This window comes from Narcine bancroftii, chromosome 4 (assembly GCF_036971445.1).
Source record: "Narcine bancroftii isolate sNarBan1 chromosome 4, sNarBan1.hap1, whole genome shotgun sequence".
NCBI classification, from domain to species: domain Eukaryota; kingdom Metazoa; phylum Chordata; class Chondrichthyes; order Torpediniformes; family Narcinidae; genus Narcine; species Narcine bancroftii.
In genome coordinates, this window is record NC_091472.1 from 65,591,948 (window position 1) to 65,614,206 (window position 22,259).

At 42.8% G+C, this 22,259-nt stretch overlaps 1 protein-coding gene across 6 annotated transcripts in view; it reads right to left on the reverse strand.

The window, feature by feature from the left end:
- The window catches only part of LOC138760645 (EGF-containing fibulin-like extracellular matrix protein 1), a 104,791-nt gene that overhangs the window by 77,064 nt on the left and 5,468 nt on the right, over positions 1 to 22,259 (reverse strand). For 2 of the 6 annotated variants that reach the window (XM_069931493.1, XM_069931494.1), the window contains exon 1: positions 12,166 to 12,227. The exons of 2 other annotated variants lie outside the window; for them this stretch is intronic. Coding sequence is in view for 2 of the 4 variants with exons in the window: in XM_069931495.1 (XP_069787596.1) it covers positions 11,372 to 11,373 (2 nt within the window). In the remaining 2 variants the exon portion in view is untranslated. Of the gene's footprint in view, positions 1 to 11,371; positions 11,533 to 12,165; positions 12,233 to 22,259 lie in introns of those variants that run through there. 2 more of the 6 variants (XM_069931495.1, XM_069931496.1) reach the window with 2 other exon arrangements.

Here is a 22,259-nt window from a genome sequence, read left to right on the forward strand (position 1 = left end):
GGTGGAGTGGGGGGGGGGAACTGCAGGAAGGTGGTGGGGGGGGGGGGGAAGAAGAGAAGTCTAAGCTAGTTGGAGAGAGAAAGGAAGTAGGAACTGGAATGACTAGTTAAGTGGGAGGATCAAGTGGGGGGGAAAGCAAGATGATTAGTGGAATGTAGTGAACCCAATGTTCATGCCCTAGGGTTGGAAGGTGCCCAGACGGAAAATGAGGTGCGTTTCCTCCAGTTTGCAGGTGGTCAGGGCGGGGTAGTGTGAAGGGCCATGGACAGATATGTGAGCTTGGGAATGTGACTTAGAATTGAAATGGTTGGCTACAGGGAAGTCACTTTTGTTGCGGATGGAGAGGTGTTGTCCAATGTAGAGAAGGCCACAGATGGTGCACCAGATGCAGTAAATGACCCCTGCATGGGTCCCAGCTATGCCTGTGTGTTTGTGGGTTTTGTGGAGCAAAACATGCTACAAACCTACAAAGTCTCACCCCCCCCCCCCCCCCCCCACCGCCAACTCTTCCTCCGGTATATTGACGACTACATCAGGGCTGCCTCAAGCACCCATGATGAGCTTGTCAATTTCATCAATTTTGCAGCCAATTTCTACCTGGACCTCAAACTCACCTCGTCCATGTCCGATGACACTTTCCCTTCTCTGGATCTTTGTCTCCATCTCAGGAGCCAGACTCTCCACTGACATTACAAACCCTCTAACTCCCACAACTACTGGACTACTCACCCTCACACCCTGTCTCCTGCAAGAACCCCATCCCCTTCTCTCAATTTCTTTGTCTCTGCCGCATCTGCTCCCAAGATGAGGTCTTCCGTCCAGAGCCTTTGAAATGTCTGCCTTCTTCCACCAACGTGGCTTCCCCTCCCCCACTATTAACTCGGCGTTCACCCGCATCTCCTCCATTCCCTGCTCATCTGTCCTAGCCCCCCCACCCCTCAAAATAATAAACATAGAATCCCCCTCATCCTCACCTACTACATAACCAGCCTCTGCATCCAACACATTATCTGTCGGAATTTCCAGCACTTACTTCAGGACCCCACCCCAGACACATTTTTCCTTCTCCTCCCCTCTCAGCCTTCCATAGGGACTGCTTCCTTTGTGATTCCCTTGTGCACTCTTCCCTCCCCATCCTTCGCCCCGCAGCACCTTCCACTGTGGTCGTAGGTGTTGTAATAACTGCACCCACACCTCCTCCCTCACCACGGTCTGAGGTCCCAAACAGACCTTTCAGATGAAGCTACACTTCACCTGAACCTCCAAAGTACTCATTTACTGCATCCGGTGCACCCTCTGTGGCCTTCTCTACATTGGAGAGACTGGTCGCAGATTAGGAGATCGCTTTGCCCAGCACTTCCTCTCCGTCTGCAATAAAAGTGACCTCCCTATAGCCAACCATTTCAATTCTGAGTCACACTCAAGCTCACATGTCAGTCCATGGCCTTTTACACTACCCCACCCTGACCACCTGCAGATTGGAGGAACACCACCTCATTTTTCGTCTGGGCAATCTCCAACTGCAGGGCATGAACATTGAGTTAATTGTATTCCACTAATCTGCTTGCCTTTTCTCTCCTCACCCACCCCCCACCCCCTTCATTAGTCATTCCAGTTCCTACTTCCTTTCTCTCTCCACCGAGCATAGACTATTACCCCCTGCAGTCCTCCCCCCCCCCCCCCCACCTATTACCTCCCACTCTCACCAAACCCCTCCTCCCCCTTTTGTTCAGACATCTCTCATGTTCCCCCCACACCTTGATGAAGGGCTCAGGCCTGAAACATTGGTGATGAATCTTTACCTTTGCTTCATAATGGCACTGTTTGGACCTGCTGAGTTTCTCCAGCATTTGTGTGTTTTTTCTCATGTTTGATTAGTTGTTCAACCCAATGATTTGAAGTATTAAATTAATAAAGTGAGCTGGTGTTACATGATCACGGTCAGTAATTTAGTTCTACTCATATGAATACAAATCCCTAACATAGTCCCAGCAAGACTTCCAGGGATCTGATAATAGTACTCTCATTGTTATTTTGACATTACTGTGATAAAATGAAAATTAAAAGCATATGTTTTTTTAAATTTTTATTTTTAAAAAGCTACAACTTCATTTTCTACAATTTAAATAGCTGTAAATTCCATATTTTTCCCCTATATGAGCCAGACTATTGACTGGATCATACCTGAAGTTTAGTGTTAGCTACTTGTATTTCATACTCAATTATTTCTAGTACTGTGTTTCCTTGCACAACTAAACAATACTGTCCAGAATGATTCCATGTTTGATGGTGATTTCAGTCTTAGTCACAACAAAATTGATACCAGTTGGCTCACATTCATTTTCCATTTCCAATTACGATAATTATCAAAACCAAATTCCTTTTACTATGCTATACAATGCATCTGTTATCAGAAGAGGAGTTCTGCAGCACATTTGCTGGGTAATGCATTGTGTCATCATTCAAAGAAAAACATTTTCTAATGCAACCTTTAATTTATTTGTTTTTGATTAAAAAGTCACGGACAGGAGAAGTTAACACTATCTGTTCAGAGATCTATCCTAACCTGCTTCACATTTTTGTATCATCTGTTTTTATTGAAGACCATTTGATTTTTAAGTTTCTATTTGGGAATTTTCTCATCTCACTCTTTTTCCTATATGATCATTTTAATATCTGTACATTAGCACTTACTAAATTTAGCATTAACTCACCATTTATTTATTCCTCAAATGTCCTGACCTAGTCTACTTTTGGCATGGCCATTCCAGTGGGGATTTTATTTGCTTTGTGAAATATTTCCAGAGTGATGTTTGTGAATCACTCTGGTAAAATGTTTGTCATTGTCTTGATTTAAAAAAAAAAGTCCATCTGGAACTGGATTAAAAAAAAAATTAACATCAAATGGCCTCTCACTAAAAAATGCTGTAAATTATCCAAATTTTTTTCCCAAATCACTTCAATTATACCACAGTTGACAGTTGATCGTATGACTTTTTCCCCATTAAATCAAAGATTTCCCCAGTGATCAACACTTTCTTCCACTTGCCCTTTCACAAGGAATCATAGTTCAGAAAAAGGCCACTTAATCCATCAGATTTACGTCCTTGCAGGTTTTTCCACAAAGTTGATTAATTTTGGTCTGCTATTGATAGCTTCCTCAGTGTTGCACTTTCATGAAATTCAAATTGTACTGTTTCAAATCATATAACAATCTAAGCATTTATTGCCACTACTTCCTCATGAACTGTACAAGTTCACTTCTTGAACCCTTTTGAAGTTAAATAAAATAAACAGTTAGTGAACTAAAATCTGATACGAGAGATAATACTCATTTCAAAGAATGGTGAATATATCAAAGTCATGATCAGACTCGCATTACTCAATCTATGCAACTTATCTCAGTGCAATAAGACAAATGAACAAATGTGTTGCCTCATGATGTTAATAAGTGAATTTCCTGATTTAAATAAATTGACATCAATTGAACAATTACTACTGCAAAACTTGTTTATTCCATCTTTGGTCCCTACAAATTATTGTAAGTTCACTTTGTTCAGTGAAACTTCCATAACTTTACTGGTTGAGTATTGGACTTCTACTTCACAGCAAGGGGTCAAATACACCACCCTCAAAAGGTATGACTGCTGCCCCACATCTCAATCATAAATTCTGATTCATGCACACAAATGTATATGTAATTATAAACTGAATGCATATAGATCTCTTTCAATCCAGTGATTTGAAGACATCACTGTTTTGTGAATTAGTTCATTTCTGCATTGGGTCTATTTGCAGACCTGTACCCTCAACAGATTTGAAAACTAAAATGAATAAGCTGTCTGAAGGACAAAAAATATCTTTTGCACTTTTTTAATGTTAAGATAGAACAAATTACACCGGACAACAAATATTTTGCTTTCTGAACACTTTTGGCTGTATTTTATGAATTTTGGGCTGCTGATCATGAAAATCACCTTAAAAATTTTCCTATCACATACCATTTTTAAAAAAAAAATACAACCTGATTTGTGATTTCCTGTCATATTTTAAGACTACTAGAATATTGCCCACAAAACAAGCAGTTTTGGTCAGTCCAAGCATGCTTGGTCATGTACTCAATGCAGGCACTATGCAAATATTGTTGTTGTACTATGATTGGCTATTGCTGGCTAGACATTCCTCCCGAGACAGATCCTATCCATTACCCTTGCATGCTCCTCAGTAGTCCTGCCATGATCAGTTAATGAGGTTAGTTGGTGCTCCAGTTTATAGACAATAAAAGTCTGTCAGTTTCACAACCTCAGTCTTTTGTGGTAATTGATAGTGCATCAGTTGTCTGAGGCCTGCGCATGCTTGAAAGGCATTTCAAGATGTTGAGAATTTTCTTGGCAACTGCAGAGCACTAAACTACATTCAGATGATTGACAACATGCTTCAGGCATACAAAACCATGAAATGCAACATGTCATTGAAAATTAATTTTCTGCATTCCCACTTGGACTTCTTAAAATCTTGGTGCAGTCAGTAATGAACATCAGGACAAATGGAATCCATCAATGCCTACTGACTGTTGTTTGACACTGACATGAGAAGCATCAGATGCTAAGTACAAACCAAAAATAAGCAGCAAAACATTTTTAGGTTAGTTGAACTAATGAGTCCGCATCATTATGCAATTAAACATATTAAATTCAATAAAAGTTAATGTTTCTCCAACTTCTTATGTGATACGGCAAATCTGAAATTATCTTCGTGTTCAGTGAAGTTGTCTATCATAATAAAAACACAATGCTGTAGAAACTAAAGCTATGCTTTGAAGGGCTCAAATTGTATCTTTGCTAGATAAAGTACACTCTGATCTGCTGAGTTTCTCCAGCATTGTTTTTACTTCAACCACAGTGTCTGCAGACTTTGGTGTTACACTTTTGTCTATCATTATCCCCAGTTTTTTTTCCAGAAAGCAAACCTCTTGGGTGGAACAAATTGTTGTCCAGTGTTTTTAAAAGTATAATTATTCCCAAAGTAGGACCAAAGGTGATTTTGCTTTGGAAAATATATCCAGAACAAAATCATGTGCTTTAAAATAATAATGAAAGAAAAGTGGCCATCATAGTAGATTTTATTGCATTACTTAACTCTCCAATCCAGACATAGGAGGAATATTGCAGAATTTGTGGAGTGCGCTCCTGCACAACACTAGAAAACAACTGAAGATGTAGTACCCTATTAATAAAGGAGTTTGTAAAAAATATATATTTTTTTTAAATTGCGGATTCTGGAAATCTGAAATAAAAACCACAAAATGCTGAAAATATTCTGCAGGCCAAGTAGTATTAAGGTTTACATATAGCAGTAGAAATGTTCATGTTATACAGACAAGATGAAATTAAGAAAGGCACAAATATTCTCATTTCCATCATCCTCATCATGTAAAGAAAGGTGTGATACCAAGGAAGTGTTCACAATGTTTAATGAGAAAGCAGGCTGACAACAAAAGAAGAATAATTGATTGTTGCCATGTATGACGGAGAGACGTGACACTTGAGCTTCATACAGGAGCAGCATGACACAGCTGATCCAAAGGAACATGGTGGATGGCCAGAAATCATTATTCCTGAAGTTAAAAAGGTAGAGTAAAATCTTACAACATATACAGCTGAAAGCATGGAAGTTATAGCAGTTGCTGATAAATATCACAGATGGGTTGAAATTTTAATCACAAGCGAGTTGTAGGCTCTATACCAAAACGGATGAGAAAATGCTTGCTGAAAGAAATTTCCATGGAGTGGAAGAATATTCATCACATCATAATGGAAGAAGCTGGAACATTTCAGGAGATGTGGTTTTTAAAAAAAAAAACAAGAATATTTGAGTACACTGAAGTGGACCTAAACAAATATTAATGTTGATCCTGCAGTCTACTACAGTTCAAGCCATGCTCTCTTTATAAGGAAATCAAAATTACTCTGAATTGGTAGCACTCAGGTTTGGAGAGATTACAAGCAGACTAATCAATCTTACTCCTAAATCAGTATCATCTCCCAAAATTGCAGTTTTGTCTGAATATCAGTCATACATGTCAACAGATAGTGTACAGGACCAGTGTAGGAAGTGCTTGACAGCCAACACACAGAGCTTGTTTACATACAAGCAACTTCCCTTTGGAATTTCTACATTTGCTCTCTTTCAGCGAATCACAGAAGGGGTTGCACTGAACATTTCCAAGGTCACTGTTTCCTTGGATAATATCCTAGTCACAGGAACGGCCAGAGATGAAACCTGCTGGGTGTGGGTGACAAGTCCAGCAGAATGGAAAAAGTATGCTCACATTTAAAAAGAAATTAGTGAAGTTTATTGCGAATTAAGTACACTGCTCCTCTCTGCACAGATACCAAAGGCTACACCCAGTTCAAGAGAAGGTAAAAGCCATTATGAATGCTCACACCCTGACCAATGTAACCGAGCTGCACTCATAGCTGGGATTGTTGAATATTATAAATTCTTGTCAAATCTAGCAAAATTTATATTTCCCCACATCAATTGTTGCTAAAAGATAGAGATGGAGATTAATTAAAGCACAAAAAATTACTATAGTGGATTTTAAAAATGGGTATAGTCCCTATTCTAATTTTATTTTGTGATGCATCAAATGGTGTTGATGTAGTTCCATTTAATAGAAGATAGTTAAGACAGGCCAAATGGGTTAATGTCCAAAGCACTGACAATAACAATCTCAGCCAGTTAAAGAAATCAGGTTTGGATTGCAACATTTCCACAAGCACATTTATAGATGGGACTACATTTACACAATGATTCAATAAAATTAAGCCAGTGCTTTAACAAAATTATGTTGGAAATCCTCAAGAAGTCAGGCACATCTGTATGAAGAGAGACAGAGTCAATATTTCAGGTCAGGGACCCTACATTACAACAGAAAAAAAAAGACAAATTAAAATTGAAACCTGCAAAGGGTGTGGGGGGAGGGGAATTTTGCAAATTCAGATAACTTTTTTTAGTCTGCATATAGCTCACTTGTATTTTTTCCCCCCCTCTATGGAAGAGGAGGATGTTCCCGATCATGGATTTGTTCTTCTGCTCTGCATTCTGTCCATATTCTCACCCTCTAACTGTCCTCATTCATAGATAAACACTTTTATACCAAATCTACATAGTCACTTCAGTTTTACCCTATTAGAGACATTGCCTTTGACTTTGGGAGAAGAAATGGCGCTGGTGACCCACCACTACTTTCTCTGGGCTGCAGAGCCCCTGTTAAATACAGTCATGTGTCGCTTAACGTCCATGATATGTTCTGTGAAATTGGACGTTATGCGATTTGGACGCTGTGCAAACACCATATTATATACTTAGCAAAACTATATTAGATACTGTAGTGTATTTGTATTGACCTGCAATATTTTCTGAAAGAAAATTAAACAGAGGTAACACTACAACACTCAGACGCAGAATACAGGAGATTGGAGGCTGCTGCCGACGAGTCGAAGCGTACACTGTTCTATGATAAATAGGGAAAGTTCACATTAAAATAATGATAGGAAGTGCAGAACATACACAAGACAGAAATACAGGTGTTTACTAAGACTATCAAGACATGTATTATAGGTTGTATATGTACTGTATCATTATACATCTAGCAGTGCAATCACTTTGTACACAAGAGACATGAAATATATGTGTTATGTGCAGAAAGCTGTTGAGTTTGCTACGTCTGGTTATGTTTGCTATGTCCCGTTGTCCAATCTGGATTTCTGGACTGTATTATAACCACTGACATATATGGACTCAGACGTGCCCAAACGGACATTATGCAGCACATAACTGTACTCTTAAAATAGTCACCTTCCCAGCTGCTTTCGTTACAATCAACTGCTTGCAGTTTTTTCATGATCGACCAGCTGCTGAACACAGTTAATGATCTACAAATCTCCCTGATAATGGCTGAGTCAGGAGTAAGCCAGCTGGAAGGCAGAGGCTTAAAGGGACAGGCCACCACTAAGGTCGAGGTCGGAAATGTGGAGCTGGGGCTGGGTTTCAAACAAGACTGAAACCTCCCCTACCATCCATATCCCATATTAATAGCAAATGTCCTGTCACTGCAGAATAAAATTGATGACATGAGGCCAAAGCTGCTTTATCAGAGATAGGCATGACAAATCTCAGTTTTTTGCTGCACCAAGACGTGTCTAACAGAGGCACACCAGACACCACTATCTGACCAGACAGCTTTACCATTCATAGACTGGATCGGAACAGGGATTCTGGAAAAGGGAGAGGGGAGAGGTTGTGCTTTGTTATTAATACTGGGTGGTGCACGGACGTTGGAGTTAAGTCAACCTTCTGCTCTACTGCCTTAGAGCATATCTCAATTAAATACAGGCCCTTCTATCTACCCTGAGAGTTCTCATCAGTGATTCTCAGAGTTTATATCCCTACCGATGTGGATTACAAATAGGCACTTATGGAGCAGCACAATGTGGTCAGTAAACAAGAGACAGCCCAACTCTATGCACAACAATTCTTAGACGGCAAGTTTAACCAAGACTCTGTCAAGAAAACCCTGCTCAACTACCATCAGCATGTAACCTGCTGTACCAGTGGTCCCAGTATACTCGATCACTGCTGCACCAAGATAAGGAAGGCCTACCGTTATTTCATAAGACTGTATTTTGGCAAATCAGATCATCTGCTGTGCTCCTGCCTTCATATAGGCAGAACCTATGAAGAGAGGCTCCAGAGATCAGGACAGCTAGGTATCACAGGAGGCTGAAGAATGGTTCAGGACTTCTTCAAGCCAGCAGATTGGGCTGTGTCCAAGGACTCAGCTGAGAATCTGAACAGTTATATCAGGGCTGTCACAGCATTTATCAAAACAGCTGTGGATGAGTGGGTCCCCACCAAATTGTTCAGGCTTTTCCCCAACTAGAAACGCCTGGGTGAACAATGAAATCCAGAACCTGCTGAGAGCCAGATCACAGGCATAGAAGTCCAGGGATTCAGATCAATACAGAAGTAACAGGTACGACCTGCAAAAAGCCATCTCCTGGGCAAAGTGGAGATTTCAGATGCAAGTGGAAACAACAAGAGACACCCTACAGCTGCGGCAGGGCTTAAACAAATCCAGTGAAGAAGCAGACAACAAAGCTTCACTCCTAAAGGAACTATATGCCCTCTACCCCTGATTTGACATTAGTTATAGTGAAGAACCACTCCTTCTCACCCCCATGTCCTGTCCATATCTGAGGATGATATGGATGCTGCCTTCAGGAGAGTGAATCTGATGAAAGCATCTGACCCAAACGGAGTACCTGGGAGAGTATTAAAAAAATGTGTACTGACAAACTTACCAATGTATTCATGGATATCTTCGCTATCTCACTCCAGCAAGGTGTGGTAACCACCTGATTCAAATGGGTGTCAATCATATCAGTGTCCAAGAAGAGTGTCTTAATGACTATTGACCAGTTGCACATATTAACAGTGAAGTGTTTTGAAAGGCTGGTGTTGAAGCACATCAGCTCCAGTCTGAGTGGTGACATGAAATACCCAGACAGTAAAGATTCTTTCATCAGGATGCTCTTTATTGACTATAGTTCACCATTTTACACCATCATCCCCTCAAAATTGATCAACAAACTAGAAGACCTGGGAGTTAACACCCCACTATGTAATTGGACCATAGATTTTCTCACCTCCAGACCACATTCAGTGAGGATTGATAAGAACATCTCTTCCACCATCTCCATCAGTACTGGAGCACTACAGAGCTGCATTCTTGGACCCCTGCTCTACTCATTTTACTCCTACAACTGTGTGGTTCAGTATGACAACAACATCACTACAAATTTGCCGACAATATCAGAGTAGTGGGTTGTATAAAGAAAGGCAATTGGTTAGCATACAAAAAGGAGATTGAAGACTTGGCTGAATGTTGCACCAATAACAATCTTGCACTCAATGACAACAAAACTAAGGAGCTGATTGTGGACTTCAGGAAGGGAAAGTCAGAGATATACAATCCAGTGATCATTGGGGGTAATCAGAAGTGGAGAGGGTGAGCAAATTTAAGTTCCTAGGAGTCACTATCTCAGAGAATCTATCCTGGACCCAACACTAATGGCATAGTGAAGCATGTGAGCATCTCTACTTTCTCAAGAGTTTGCTGAGGTTTGGTAATGACACCAGAAACCCTCACAAAATTCTACAGATGTGTGGTGGAAAGTGAGCTAACAGGCTACATGACTGTCTGGTTTGGGGGTCAACAATACCCCTCAGTATGAAGCCCTGCAAATGTGAGTGGACACAGCCCATATCATCCCAGGCAAAACCCTCCCCACCATCAAGAACACCTATAGGAAATGCTGCTGTTGGAGAGCAGCAGCGATCATCAACGATCCACACCACCCAGCCCACGCTCTGTTCTCACTGCTGCCATCAGGAAAGAGGTGCAGGTGCCACAAGACTTGCCCCACCAGGTTCAGGAACAGCTGCTACCCCTCCACCATTAGACTCCTCAACAACAAACTCAATCAGGGACTCATTTAAGGACTCTTACTTGGGCACTTCATTGATTTTTAAAAATTATCTCTGTATTGCACAGTTTACAGTTCTTTATTTGTTTATGCTGTGTACATTCTTTTTGCATTATCAAAAAGTGGCAATTCTGCCTTGCCTGAAGGAAAAATATTAAAATATCTTAAAATATTTTTAAGGGTATTTAATATATAAACAATTGAACAATACAATTATACAATGTGCAATATATTTAAAAATACAGGAAAAAGATTTCAAATATGAACATAATTCAAAGGACCAATGTACACTGATATATTTTATTACATTATTACCAAAGAAAAAACTCAACCAAAAAGAAAAATAAAAAAAATAAAGTTAATTCTTTTTAAATGAATTATAAATGTCTTTGTTAAATAAAAATAAAGGAAAAGGTTTACAATTGTTTTTCCTTCTGCAAGAATATTTCATGAAAAGTTGTATTATTCACTGTTGAGCAAAGCCATCATCTGTTGTACTATCCAATTTAAAAAAAACCTAAAGTAAAAAAAGGAAAAGAGAGAAAAGACCCCCCCCCCCCCCCCAACATAGCTCAAAATCCCCACCATCAAGAAAGGTTAGGAAATAGTGCGTGGAAATCAAATGACATCAACCTGGAACTCGACAACACAGCCTTCTGGCTTCCCTAACTCTTGAGATTATGGTAATAGTCCATAAATGGGCCCCACATCTTTTGAAAGTTAATTTTAGAATCTTTAATAGCATATTGTAGCCGCATTAGGCACGCAGCGAGTAAAAGAACCACAGAGTTGAAAGTGACTTTAAATGGAACTCTCACATGTGTTTAAATCCCTCGGAACCAGATGACGCGCGAGACTCACAGGACCTTTATGACATCAGCTGCCAGACTGTGGGCTTGCCCTGCACCCGGAGGTCTCACAGTTAGATCTGCCGCAGACTTGCCCGCAACTCCGCCACAATATTTAATTTTTTTCTAAACTTAGATAAGACAAAGAAAAAGAATCTCAGGGTTGTATGTGATATCATGTATGTACTCTGACATTAAATCTAAATTCAGAACTTTACAAGCTTCCTATAAATGGTCTTGGACCTGAAATGCTGACTCAGTTTCTCTTCCAAATAATAAGAGGTGACCTGCTGAGTACTTCCAGCATTTTTTGCTTTATCCTCAACTCAGTGGTTCAAATAGGTTCCCCATGCGTTTTCAGGTAGATTTTGACCTTGACATCTTATGTCAACTGACACAACTGATTTCAAAGCTTAAATAAATATATAGAAAAACAAATATTCACTATCAGCTTCCAGTTTTAGAAACGACCACCAATGAAGAAATACAGAACCAAATGCTGATTATGGATCAAAGGATTATACAGCACTAAAACAGCTATGCTGGACAAGATGCCTATTTGAGTTAGTCTCATGCTTTAGGAGGGTAGTTGGCCCAAATCCCTCAAAATGTCCCCTTCTGTGTGCTTGACCAAATGCCCTTTAACTGTCATAATGGTATCCAACTCTACAATTTCTTCTGGCAGCCATTTCACATTCACATGACCTTCTACAAAAAAAGAAAAATCACCCTTCAGGCCCTTTTGGAAATCATTCCCTTCTCACCTTACATCTATGGTTCCCCTATCCTTGGAAAAAGACGATGGTCTTTTGAATGGGATCCTATCACCACTGTATATATTTGCATAAAGCAATAATGGTTGGCTGAGATTCATAGCCACACCTACTGGCAGGTCATAAAGGGCTGCACCTAACCAGACCCAGGTTAGTCTGGACTGGTCGACCTCGATGTCCTACGCTCCAGTCTTTTGTTAATAAGCCTTGGCTGAGTCAACAAGTCTTTTAGTCATTCGACACGCTACAATTTTATTAACAAAGTTTCAACGGATGGAGCAAATGCTGCGACCAGAATGCCTCAGCATTGACCCACAGTCAGCTACTGCCCAGAATGATTTCAGGCACTAGGTGAGATGTTTCGAGGCATATCTGCAGCGTTCAGACCCCATTGTGGAGGAAGACACCATTAAGCTGTTAGTTCTAATGTCCACGGTGTCCACAAGGGTCTACAAAAACATCCAGGACGTGACTTCCTACACAGCTGCCATGAATGTACTGAAAGGACTCTACAAGCAGCCTGTGAATAAAGTGTATGCCAGGCACATGCTGGTGACCAGGAGACAGCAGCCAGGTGAGTCTTACAGAGCCTATCTCCAGGCACCAAGGTTACTGGGTAGAGCACATGCATGCACTGACAAAACTGTGGCCAGGATCACTGATGACCTCATACGGGACGCTTATGTGGCTGGAATCTGACCCAATGAAGTGAGGCAATGACTATTGGAGCATGGGGGAGACTGTGTGTAAAAAAAAAAAACCAAAAAAAAAAAACGCTGAAACGATGGAGGCTGCAGCCCTAAGCATGGACACCTAAACACAGGGCTGAGCCCACCGTTACGATGTGAGTAAAACGCCTGCTTTTATTCTGGCCTCCCACACCCTGTCGATGGCCTCACTGCTGCCGCCACACTACCCGACGTGGCCCCAAAGTGTTACTTCTGCGGGATGGAGAAACACAGCCGATTCCCATGCCCTGCGAGGAAGGCCCAATGCCATAAGTGCCAAAAGAACGGCCACTTCGCTAAAGTCTGCTCATCTAAAATGGCCACCGCAAAGCACAGTGTCTCGTGTGAGGCCCATCCGCCTTCATTCAAACTATTCGTCCTCGGAAATCTCATCCAATGAGAGCGAGGAACTGATCATGCGGCAATGCTTGACGTCACAACAGAAGAACCGTGAGCAGAAGGTCCCGCTCACTCCACCCTCACCGCTGTGACGCTGCTCTCTGACAGCACGCAGCTACCATCGGCACTTAGGCTGCCGCCGGCACCCGCTGCTCTTCAACTTGGCCGTCCACCCAACTGAACCTTCGTGGCTGCAGGCCCTGATGGACCACCTGCACCACGACTGCCGCCACCTCCACAGCTCGCCGCTGACTCCAACCAGGTCCCTGCGCCAGCAGACCCCATCAGCCCACCGACACGAGTGCCACCACCTCTGCAGCTCGTCACTGACTCTGACAGGGTCCCTGTGTCGACAGACCCCGACGGCCCACCCACTCCAATGACGTCACCACTCAAGCGTAGCGCGTAACAGGAAAAGGCACCACAACACTTTGCCCCTGCTCCAGCAGCACAAGGCTCCATTTGACGGCCCTCCCAGTATCGAGTGAAGTCATCACACCAGCCTCCACAGTCACCAACACAGGCAGCACCTCTGCTCCCCTCATAGTTTGCTGCATCTGTGACATTGAACCAAAGCCAACTGCACCCCCCAGGTAAGGCCATGGAAGCCATCAATATGAACAGCCAATATGCTAACTGTCTTTTTGATTCAGGTTCAATGGAGAGCTTCATTCACCCAGACCTGGTCCAACGATGTGTGCTGGCAGTCCACCTGAAGATTTCACTGGCCTCAAGAGCCCACTCAACAGGCATCAAGGGTATTGTGTGGTGATATTGAAAGTTCAAAGTATCAAATTTACAGAGTTTAAGTTGCTAGTCCCATCTCATCTGTGCGCTCCTGTATTGTTGGGGTTGGATTTTCAATGTCATTTTAAATCAGTGTCACTGCATTATGGGAGTCCCCACTCTTTGTCTGCCACCACTCCACTCCGGAGGCCTCCTGCCAATGACAGCCCATGCCAGTCCCCACGCTCTGATGCTCCACCTATAGTCTCTCCACTTTCCAGGTTGCTCCTCCAGCACTCTTCGCCAACCTCACCCCTGGCTGGAAACCAATTGCCACTAAAAGTCGGCAGTACAGCTTCAAGGATAGGAAATTCATTAAAAGTGAGGTGTGCAGACTGCTGGATGAGGGCATCATCGAGCCCAGCGCAAGTCCCTGGAGGGCACAGGTGGTAGTTGTGAAGAATAGGGAGAAGCTGCGGATGGTGGTTGACTACAGCTAAACGGTCAACCACTTCATGCTCTTGGACACATAACCTCTTCTGCGAATCACGAATGTGATGAATCAGATCGCCCAATGCCATGTGTTTTCCACCATCAACCTTTGTTCAGCCTACCACCAGCTCCAGATCCACCCAGAGGACCAACCTTTCACGGCCTTTGAAGTGAATGGGTGTTTGTACCAATTCGTCATGGTTTCCTTTGGTGTCACAAATGGTGTCGCAATCTTCCAGCGAGAGATGGACCGGATGGTAGACCAGAACAGCCTAACAGCTATATTCCAGTATCTGGACAATGTCACCATCTGTGGCCACGACTCGCAGGACCACAATGCCAACCCTGAGAAATTCTTCCAAACTGCTGAATCTAACCTATAAATTCAAGAAGTGTGTCTTCCGGACCACTCTCCTTGCACTTCTAAGTTGGTGGAAAATGGGGTGGTAAAGCCAGATCCCGATCGCATGCGTCCTCTCATGGACCTTCCACTGCCCCAAACCCAGAAGACACTCAAACGCTGCCTGGGGTTTTTTCCCATTAGGCCCAATGGGTCCCACAGTACGCTGACAAGGCACAGCCACTCATCAAGTCCACCTCCTTCCCCTTGTCAACAGAGCGGCCTTCGACCGCATTAAGTCAGACATTGCTGCAGCCACTCTGCATGCTGTAGACGAATCAATACCCTTCCAGGTAGAGAGCGATACCTCCGACTTTGCACTGGCAGCCACCTTAAACCAGGCTGGTAGGCCAGTCACCTTTTCTAGGGCCCTCCAGGGCCCAGAAAGCCGACACTCCTCCGTCGAGAAGGAGCCCCAGGCCATTGTAGATGCCATATGTCATTGGAGACACTACCTCACTGGCAGATGCTTTACACTGCTGACTGACCAACGTGAGGACTCATTTATGTTTAGCAACAACCAGCGGGGTAAGATCAAAAACAACAAAATTGCCAGGTGGAGAATAGAACTCTCTACCTTCAACTACAACATTCTGTACCAGCCTGGCAAACTCAATGACCCACCTGACGCCCTTTCCCGTGGGACATGCGCCAACATACAACTGGACAGGCTGAAGAGACTCCATGAGGAGCTCTATCACCCGGGGTGTCACCAGGTTTACACACTTCATAAAGGCCCACAACCTGCCCTATACAGTCAAGGAGATCTGCTCCATAACCCTGAGCCTGCCCAGTATAAGACCCACATCATTAAAGCCACCCAGCCCTTCGAAGATCTCAGTGTGGACTTCAAGGGGCCCCTACCATCGACGAACCGTAACACCTACATTCTTACAGTGGTCAACGAGTGCTCCTGCTTCCCGTTTGCTATCCCCTGCCCGGACATGACAATCTCCAGTCAAACACACTGCAGAACATCTTCACAATTTTTGGGTACCCCAGTTACATCCACAGTGACTGGGGGTCCTCGTTTGTGTGTGCGGAGCTGAGGCAGTACCCCCTGGAGCGCGGTATTGCTTTGAGCAGGACCTCTAGCTACGACCCACCCAGTAACTGGCAGGTTGAAAGAGAGAATGCTGTTATCTGGAAAGCGATTAAGTTTTCCCTCTGGTCTAAAGGCCTCCCCACCAATCGCTGGCAGGACATCTATCCTCCCAAACTCCCTATTCTCCATCAGGTCTCGATTATGCACGGCCACCAACTCTACCCCACATGAAGTCGGAATCGGGAACAGCCACACTGGCTTGGCTGATGGTCTCTGGACCTGACCTGCTGAAAAGTCATGTCTGGTACTCGAAAAATGACCCCCTAGTCAAGTGGGTAATCCTGTTACATGCGAACCCGTACTACGAATACCCAGATAGGCAGGAAGACACCGTCTCAGTAAGGGACCTGGCCCAAGCCGGATCTGACATGTCACGTTCAACCCCCAACCTCCCTCCAATCCTCCCCTAGGTAACATGCTGGGACAGCGGGACCAGCAGCACCTCACGGCAGTAGACCGGACCAGCATACAGAAACTGCACCCACACTCAGGGACTCCAACCATGATCCAGGCACCATGGCAATCACATCAGACAATCAGGCCACCCAACCGCGACAGCCAGTAACCCCTGCATGCTATACCCCTCCCCCTTTTTAAAAAACATCCCAGGGTCAGAAGGGGTGAATGTGATAGTATGGGATCCTATCACCACTGTATATATTTGCATATAGCGATAGTGATTGGCTGAGAGCCATAGCCACACCTATTGGCAGGTCATAAAGGGCTACACCTAACCAGACCCAGATCAGTCTGGACTAGTCTTCCTCGATGCAATACACTCGTCTTTTGTTAATAAAAGCCTTGGTTTGAGTCAACAAGTCTTTGAGTCATTTGATGCGCTACAACCTTATCTATGCTCATCATAGTTTTCTAAATCTCTACAAGGTAACCCCTCATCCTCCTATGCACTAGGGAGAAAAATGTCCAAGCTCTCGTTGTAACTCAAATGCTCTAGTCCTAGTATTATCCTTGCAATTTTTTTTCTTGTATTCTTTCCAGCTTGATATTTTTCCTACAGCAGGATAACCAGAACTGCCCACAATATTCCAAATGTGGCCTAACCAACATTTTGTACAGGTGTGAAGTGATGCCCCAACTCTTGTATGCAGTGTCCTGAGCACCTTTCTTCCCACCCCCACACAGCATGCCAAATGCCGCCTTCATCACCTTGTCTAACTGTGTCATTACTTCAGAAAAAAAAATGCATCTATTCTCCTTGATCCCTTGGTCGTACAACGGTCTCCACATTCCTACCATTTACAGTGCATGTTGTACCTTTGTTTAACTTATCAAAATACATTACTTTGCACTGGTCAGAGTTAAATTCCATAAGCTCATTTCCCCAATTGATCAAGATCCTGTTGTAATCTTAGGCAATATTCTTTGCTGTCCACCACACGATCAATTGTGGTGTCATCTGCACACTTACTAATCACGCCACTGATGTTGTAATCTAAATAGTTTATATACTTAATAAACAATGAAAATCAAATACCCATCTCTGGCACACAGCTGGTCACAGGCCTCCAATCTGACAATCAACCCTCCAGTACCACTCAGTACTCCCTGGATATCATATTTCCCTTGCTGATGACAGGCTCACCTGCCTGTAGCTACCTAGCTTGTCCTGCCAGTCCTTTTAAAATAAAGTGGCATAGTTGGAGTAGCAGTTGGCACGTTGCCTTTACCACGCCAGCAATAGTAACTGGATGGGGTTCAAGTCCCATGCTGTCTTTAAGAAGTTTGTACGTCCTCTCCATGTCTGCAAAGGTTTTCTCTGGGCGCTCTAGTTTCCTCCCACCATTCAAAAACATACTGGGGGTGGAGGTTAATGGGGTGTAAATTGGGCAGCAAGGACTTGTGGACCGAAATGGCCTGTTACCATGCTGAATGTCTAAATTTAAATTTAAAGGCAAAACATTAGCCATCTTCCACTTGTAGCATCTTCCACTTGTACCCTTTCCCAGGGCCCAAGAAAGGTCTTCCTTTGATTCCCACAGAGAACTTGGATACACTGAGTTAGAACCCAGGGACTTCATGTGCTTCAAATCCTCCAGCTCCTCCTTTTTCCACAATGGCAATATGTTTCAGGAGAACACAGTGTTCTTTCCTGAACATTTTTGTGTCCATGACCTTCTCCACAGTAATTATAGTTGAGTATACCTCATCATTTTCCTGCAGCTCAAAATGCAGATGACCTTACTAATCCTGAAGGTGACCTCCTCTCCCTCCCTCCATTTTCCTCTGAAATAATATTTTGATATTCTCCTTTACCTTGTCTGTCAGGAATACCCAGTGTTCCCTTTTCTGTTCTAATTTCCTTAAGTGTACTCCTGTACCCTTACATCCCCTAAGGGACCTGCTTGATTACAGCTCTCAATACCTGATATATGCCTCCCTTTTTCTTGATGAGAGCCACTTGATCCTTGGTCAACCAGAGTTTCCTAATCCTGACAACTTTGTTCTTCACTCCACTGGAATATGCTGGCCCTTCTCCTTGCCAGATATCTATTTACCTGCAGATAGCTTCTCCCAATCAACCTTTGCAATGCCTAATCCTTTATGGCTGGGCAGGTGGTAAATAGATCTCACCAGGCCAAAACTATTTAAAGGGATCACCAGCAACTCAGAGGTTAGATATAGAGCGATTTATTTTGCCATTTGGTACAATTCTGCAGCACATTGTTAGGCTCTTATTGCTAAATTCAATGCTTCCACACAAACCTCTTGCTCCAAGGTACACTGTCAACATTCCCTTGCAAATACATCAGACTGTTGATAGGCAGAAAAACTCTTCAGAAAGTTGAAGAAAGCTTGGCCAGAAGAGGTTGAATATACAAGTATACCCCATGCCAAATAGGAGAAGATCAGTATAAAGCCTTGTACAACCCTGGTGAACAGCTTCCTTTGGTCAATTTCACTCTTTTTCTGTCGACTTGCCCAACATCTCAATCTTATCATCAAGTAAGGCTCAGCTGATTTTTCCCCCCCTGTGATCTGCTGCTTTGAAGTCTTCATCTAATTATTTGGAGCAGAGTTCATGTTTGACTTTGTCTAGTCTATTTGGTTTGGAAAACAAACCCCATTTTTTTTCCCCCTGAATTTCCTCAGTCCATTGTCCAAGAGGGCATGAGACCAGCAAGCAAGCCTCCATTAATGTTACATTGGTCGAGAATACAAATGGATTGTTCAATGCTCAAGATAGAAATCAGATGCATGGAGATTAGGTTCAAACCCATGTCATATTACTGTCATAGAATAACAAAAAAATGCACTCCTTAATAAAATGAACTTTTAAAAAATAAATACTGTAAGCAAGGCCAGCTTTTATTATCCATCCTTGATAGGTCTTGAGAAGGTGGAAACTGCATACTACCTTCCTGAATCATTGCATAACTTGTGTTAAGGCTATTCCAGCAACCTAAATTTATAGAATGCTTCAGTAATTAAACCTAAAAGAAAAAGGACTGGGAGTATATTTCCATGTCAAGTGAACTTTCAGTGAATGCCCACGTTCCTCCTTTTAATGTTCAAGGATTGTGGTAAAACCTTGGCATAGGTACTGACAGTGTATTTTGCTGATGCTTGGTAATGGATTAATCCCACCTAGTGAATGGCTTTGCCTGAATGGACCTTTTAAGCAAGCAACCCACATCCATCAAATTCTTAATTTATATCCTATAAATGGTGACTCAGAGTTGCACTTGCAGTACGAATGATTAAACCTGATCATTGGAAACCACCAAAATAGTGCTCGTCACAGTCATGTATGGAAGTGCAATCCACAATATAAAAGGCTATAGCATCTGCAAGGTTCAAAAATTCTCAAAACAAGGAAAGGGACAGTAGATTGCCTGACTTCCCTATTAATTTTTTGCATCCTGCTGGATTCCAGAAGAGTACCAATTGCTAACGAATTCTGAAATTGGCTAGAAGCAGTGACAAGTTTCCCCAAATTAGTTTAAACCAAAATGTGAAGTGAAAGCATGCCAGTTCAATTTCTGTGGAAATATGAAATCAATTTAAATACAATTATATTACAAATTTCTTAGCAGAACTCATTACATGGGAATAATAATAATCCAATACTCAAATATATTGGGTACAACGTTGTCATGATAATGAATATGTATGAGATGTACCGGAAGTCACGTGGTATGAGAGAGAGATAAGAGCACAAGGAGGAGAACAAAGGAAACAGGAAAATAAAGACACTGACAAGTTTACCTGATAAAACTAGTGTTCGATGTTTTATTAACTTCACATTTCGGGCCACAAATGTGACATTGGCGACGAGGATGAAAGAAGCTTGAAGAAAATTAAAGACTAAAGAAGATTACAGAGGATTACAGAGAACTTCAAGTTGATAAGAATTTTCTCTTTGACTCAGTACTTTTGGGGCTGGAATATTTCCTCATGGCTGGGGCAGACGGTAACTTTCTTACACATAGTGGAATTGCTCATTTTGACCCAACGGGTGATGCAAGCACTGTAAGTGTGAAGTGGGAGGCATGGCTGGAAGAATTTGAATCCTACGCCGACAGTCGTGGCCTATTTCTAGATACCGGTACGGTTAAACAAAAAGCGCAGAGGAGGGCGTTACTTCTTTTCACTGCGGGACCCACAGTTCGGGAAACATTTAAGACACTTTTGAATACTGGAAGGATGAGTACCGGAAAGCGGTAGATGCATTAAATGCACACTATGTAGTGACACCGAATGCTACATTTCAACGCCATTTGTTTCGGAGAACGAGACAAGAAGATGGCCAGACAATTGCTCAGTACGTGACGAGACTACGCTAGCTAGCTGTTGGATGGAATTACATGCCAGCTGATATGGACAACCAATTATTGGATCAAGTCGTACAGCACTGTAGATCAGATAAACTCAGAAGACGTCTACTGGAAAGAGGGAGTGAGTTGGAACTCACCGATGCTTTAGCCATTGCTGCTGCATTAGAGGCTGTTGAAGGGCAATTTCATACCATGACCCTGAAAGACAACTCAAGCCAGCAAATTAAGAGGCTCTCACATCGCCATAACCAGCCAAGATATACGTCGACACAGGACGTGGAGTGTTATCGATGTGGAAACCGAGGTCACTTTGGAAAAGACCCATATTGCCCGGCCAAAGGCAAAGTTTGTAGAAAGTGTGGAGGTAAGGACCACTTTGCAAAGAAGTGCAAAAGTAAGTCCAATGCAGACCAGAAGAGGAAGAGTACAACTTCCAAAGGCAAAGTCTGGGGGAAAGGAAAGTATCCTGGAAAAAAAGACACCATTCGCCAGATAGACGGTGACGATGATGATACCCAGGAGGGACAGAGTTGTTACCAATTTACGTTGAATGATATACATCATGAGAAGGTCCCAGTGATCATTGGTGGAGTGACAGTGCAGGTCATTGTAGACTCAGGCAGTGACAGTAATGTGATTGATCGACATTTATGGGAGAAGTTGAAAAGGAAAAAGATCATCTGTAGCCATTGCAGACCATTGGATGTTTTACTGCAACTGTTGAACCTGGAGATAAGTACACTGAAGCAGAGTTTATGGTCATAGAAGAGAGGGGAGAACCATTGCTGAGTAGAAGCACAGCGCAAGACCTGGCAATACTTCATATTGGAGCTTGTGTCAATTCAATTCAGTCATACGAGGATATGAAGCAAGAATTCCCCGAAGTCTTCCAAGGAGTAGGAAAGCTGAAAGGTCGACAATTGAAGCTAGCGGTAGATGAAACGGTCAAACCCAAGGCACAACCAATGCGCCGAACTCCGTTTGGACTTCGTGGGAAAGTCGAAGCCAAAATTAAAGAATTGATCGAACAAGACATTATTGAACCGGTGGAACATTCGACACAATGGGTCAGTCCCGTAGTGATTGTGCCCAAACCAAAGGGTGACATAAGACTATGTGTTGACATGAGAATGGCCAATGAAGCTATAATTAGAGAATGACAGCCTGTACCAACAGTGGAGGAAATACTTCAAGAACTAACTACCAGCAAGGTATTCTCAAAAATTGATCTGAAATGGGGCTATCATCAATTAGAGCTGGATCCAGGTTCCCGAGATGTAACAACATTTGTGACTCACTGTGGATTGTATCGTTACAAGAGACTATCATTTGAAATTAATGCAGCTTTGGAGATCTACCAGTATGAAATCCATCGAGTGATTCAAGGCATTCCTGGAGTTGCCAACATTTCTGACGACATCATAGTCCATGCACCAACG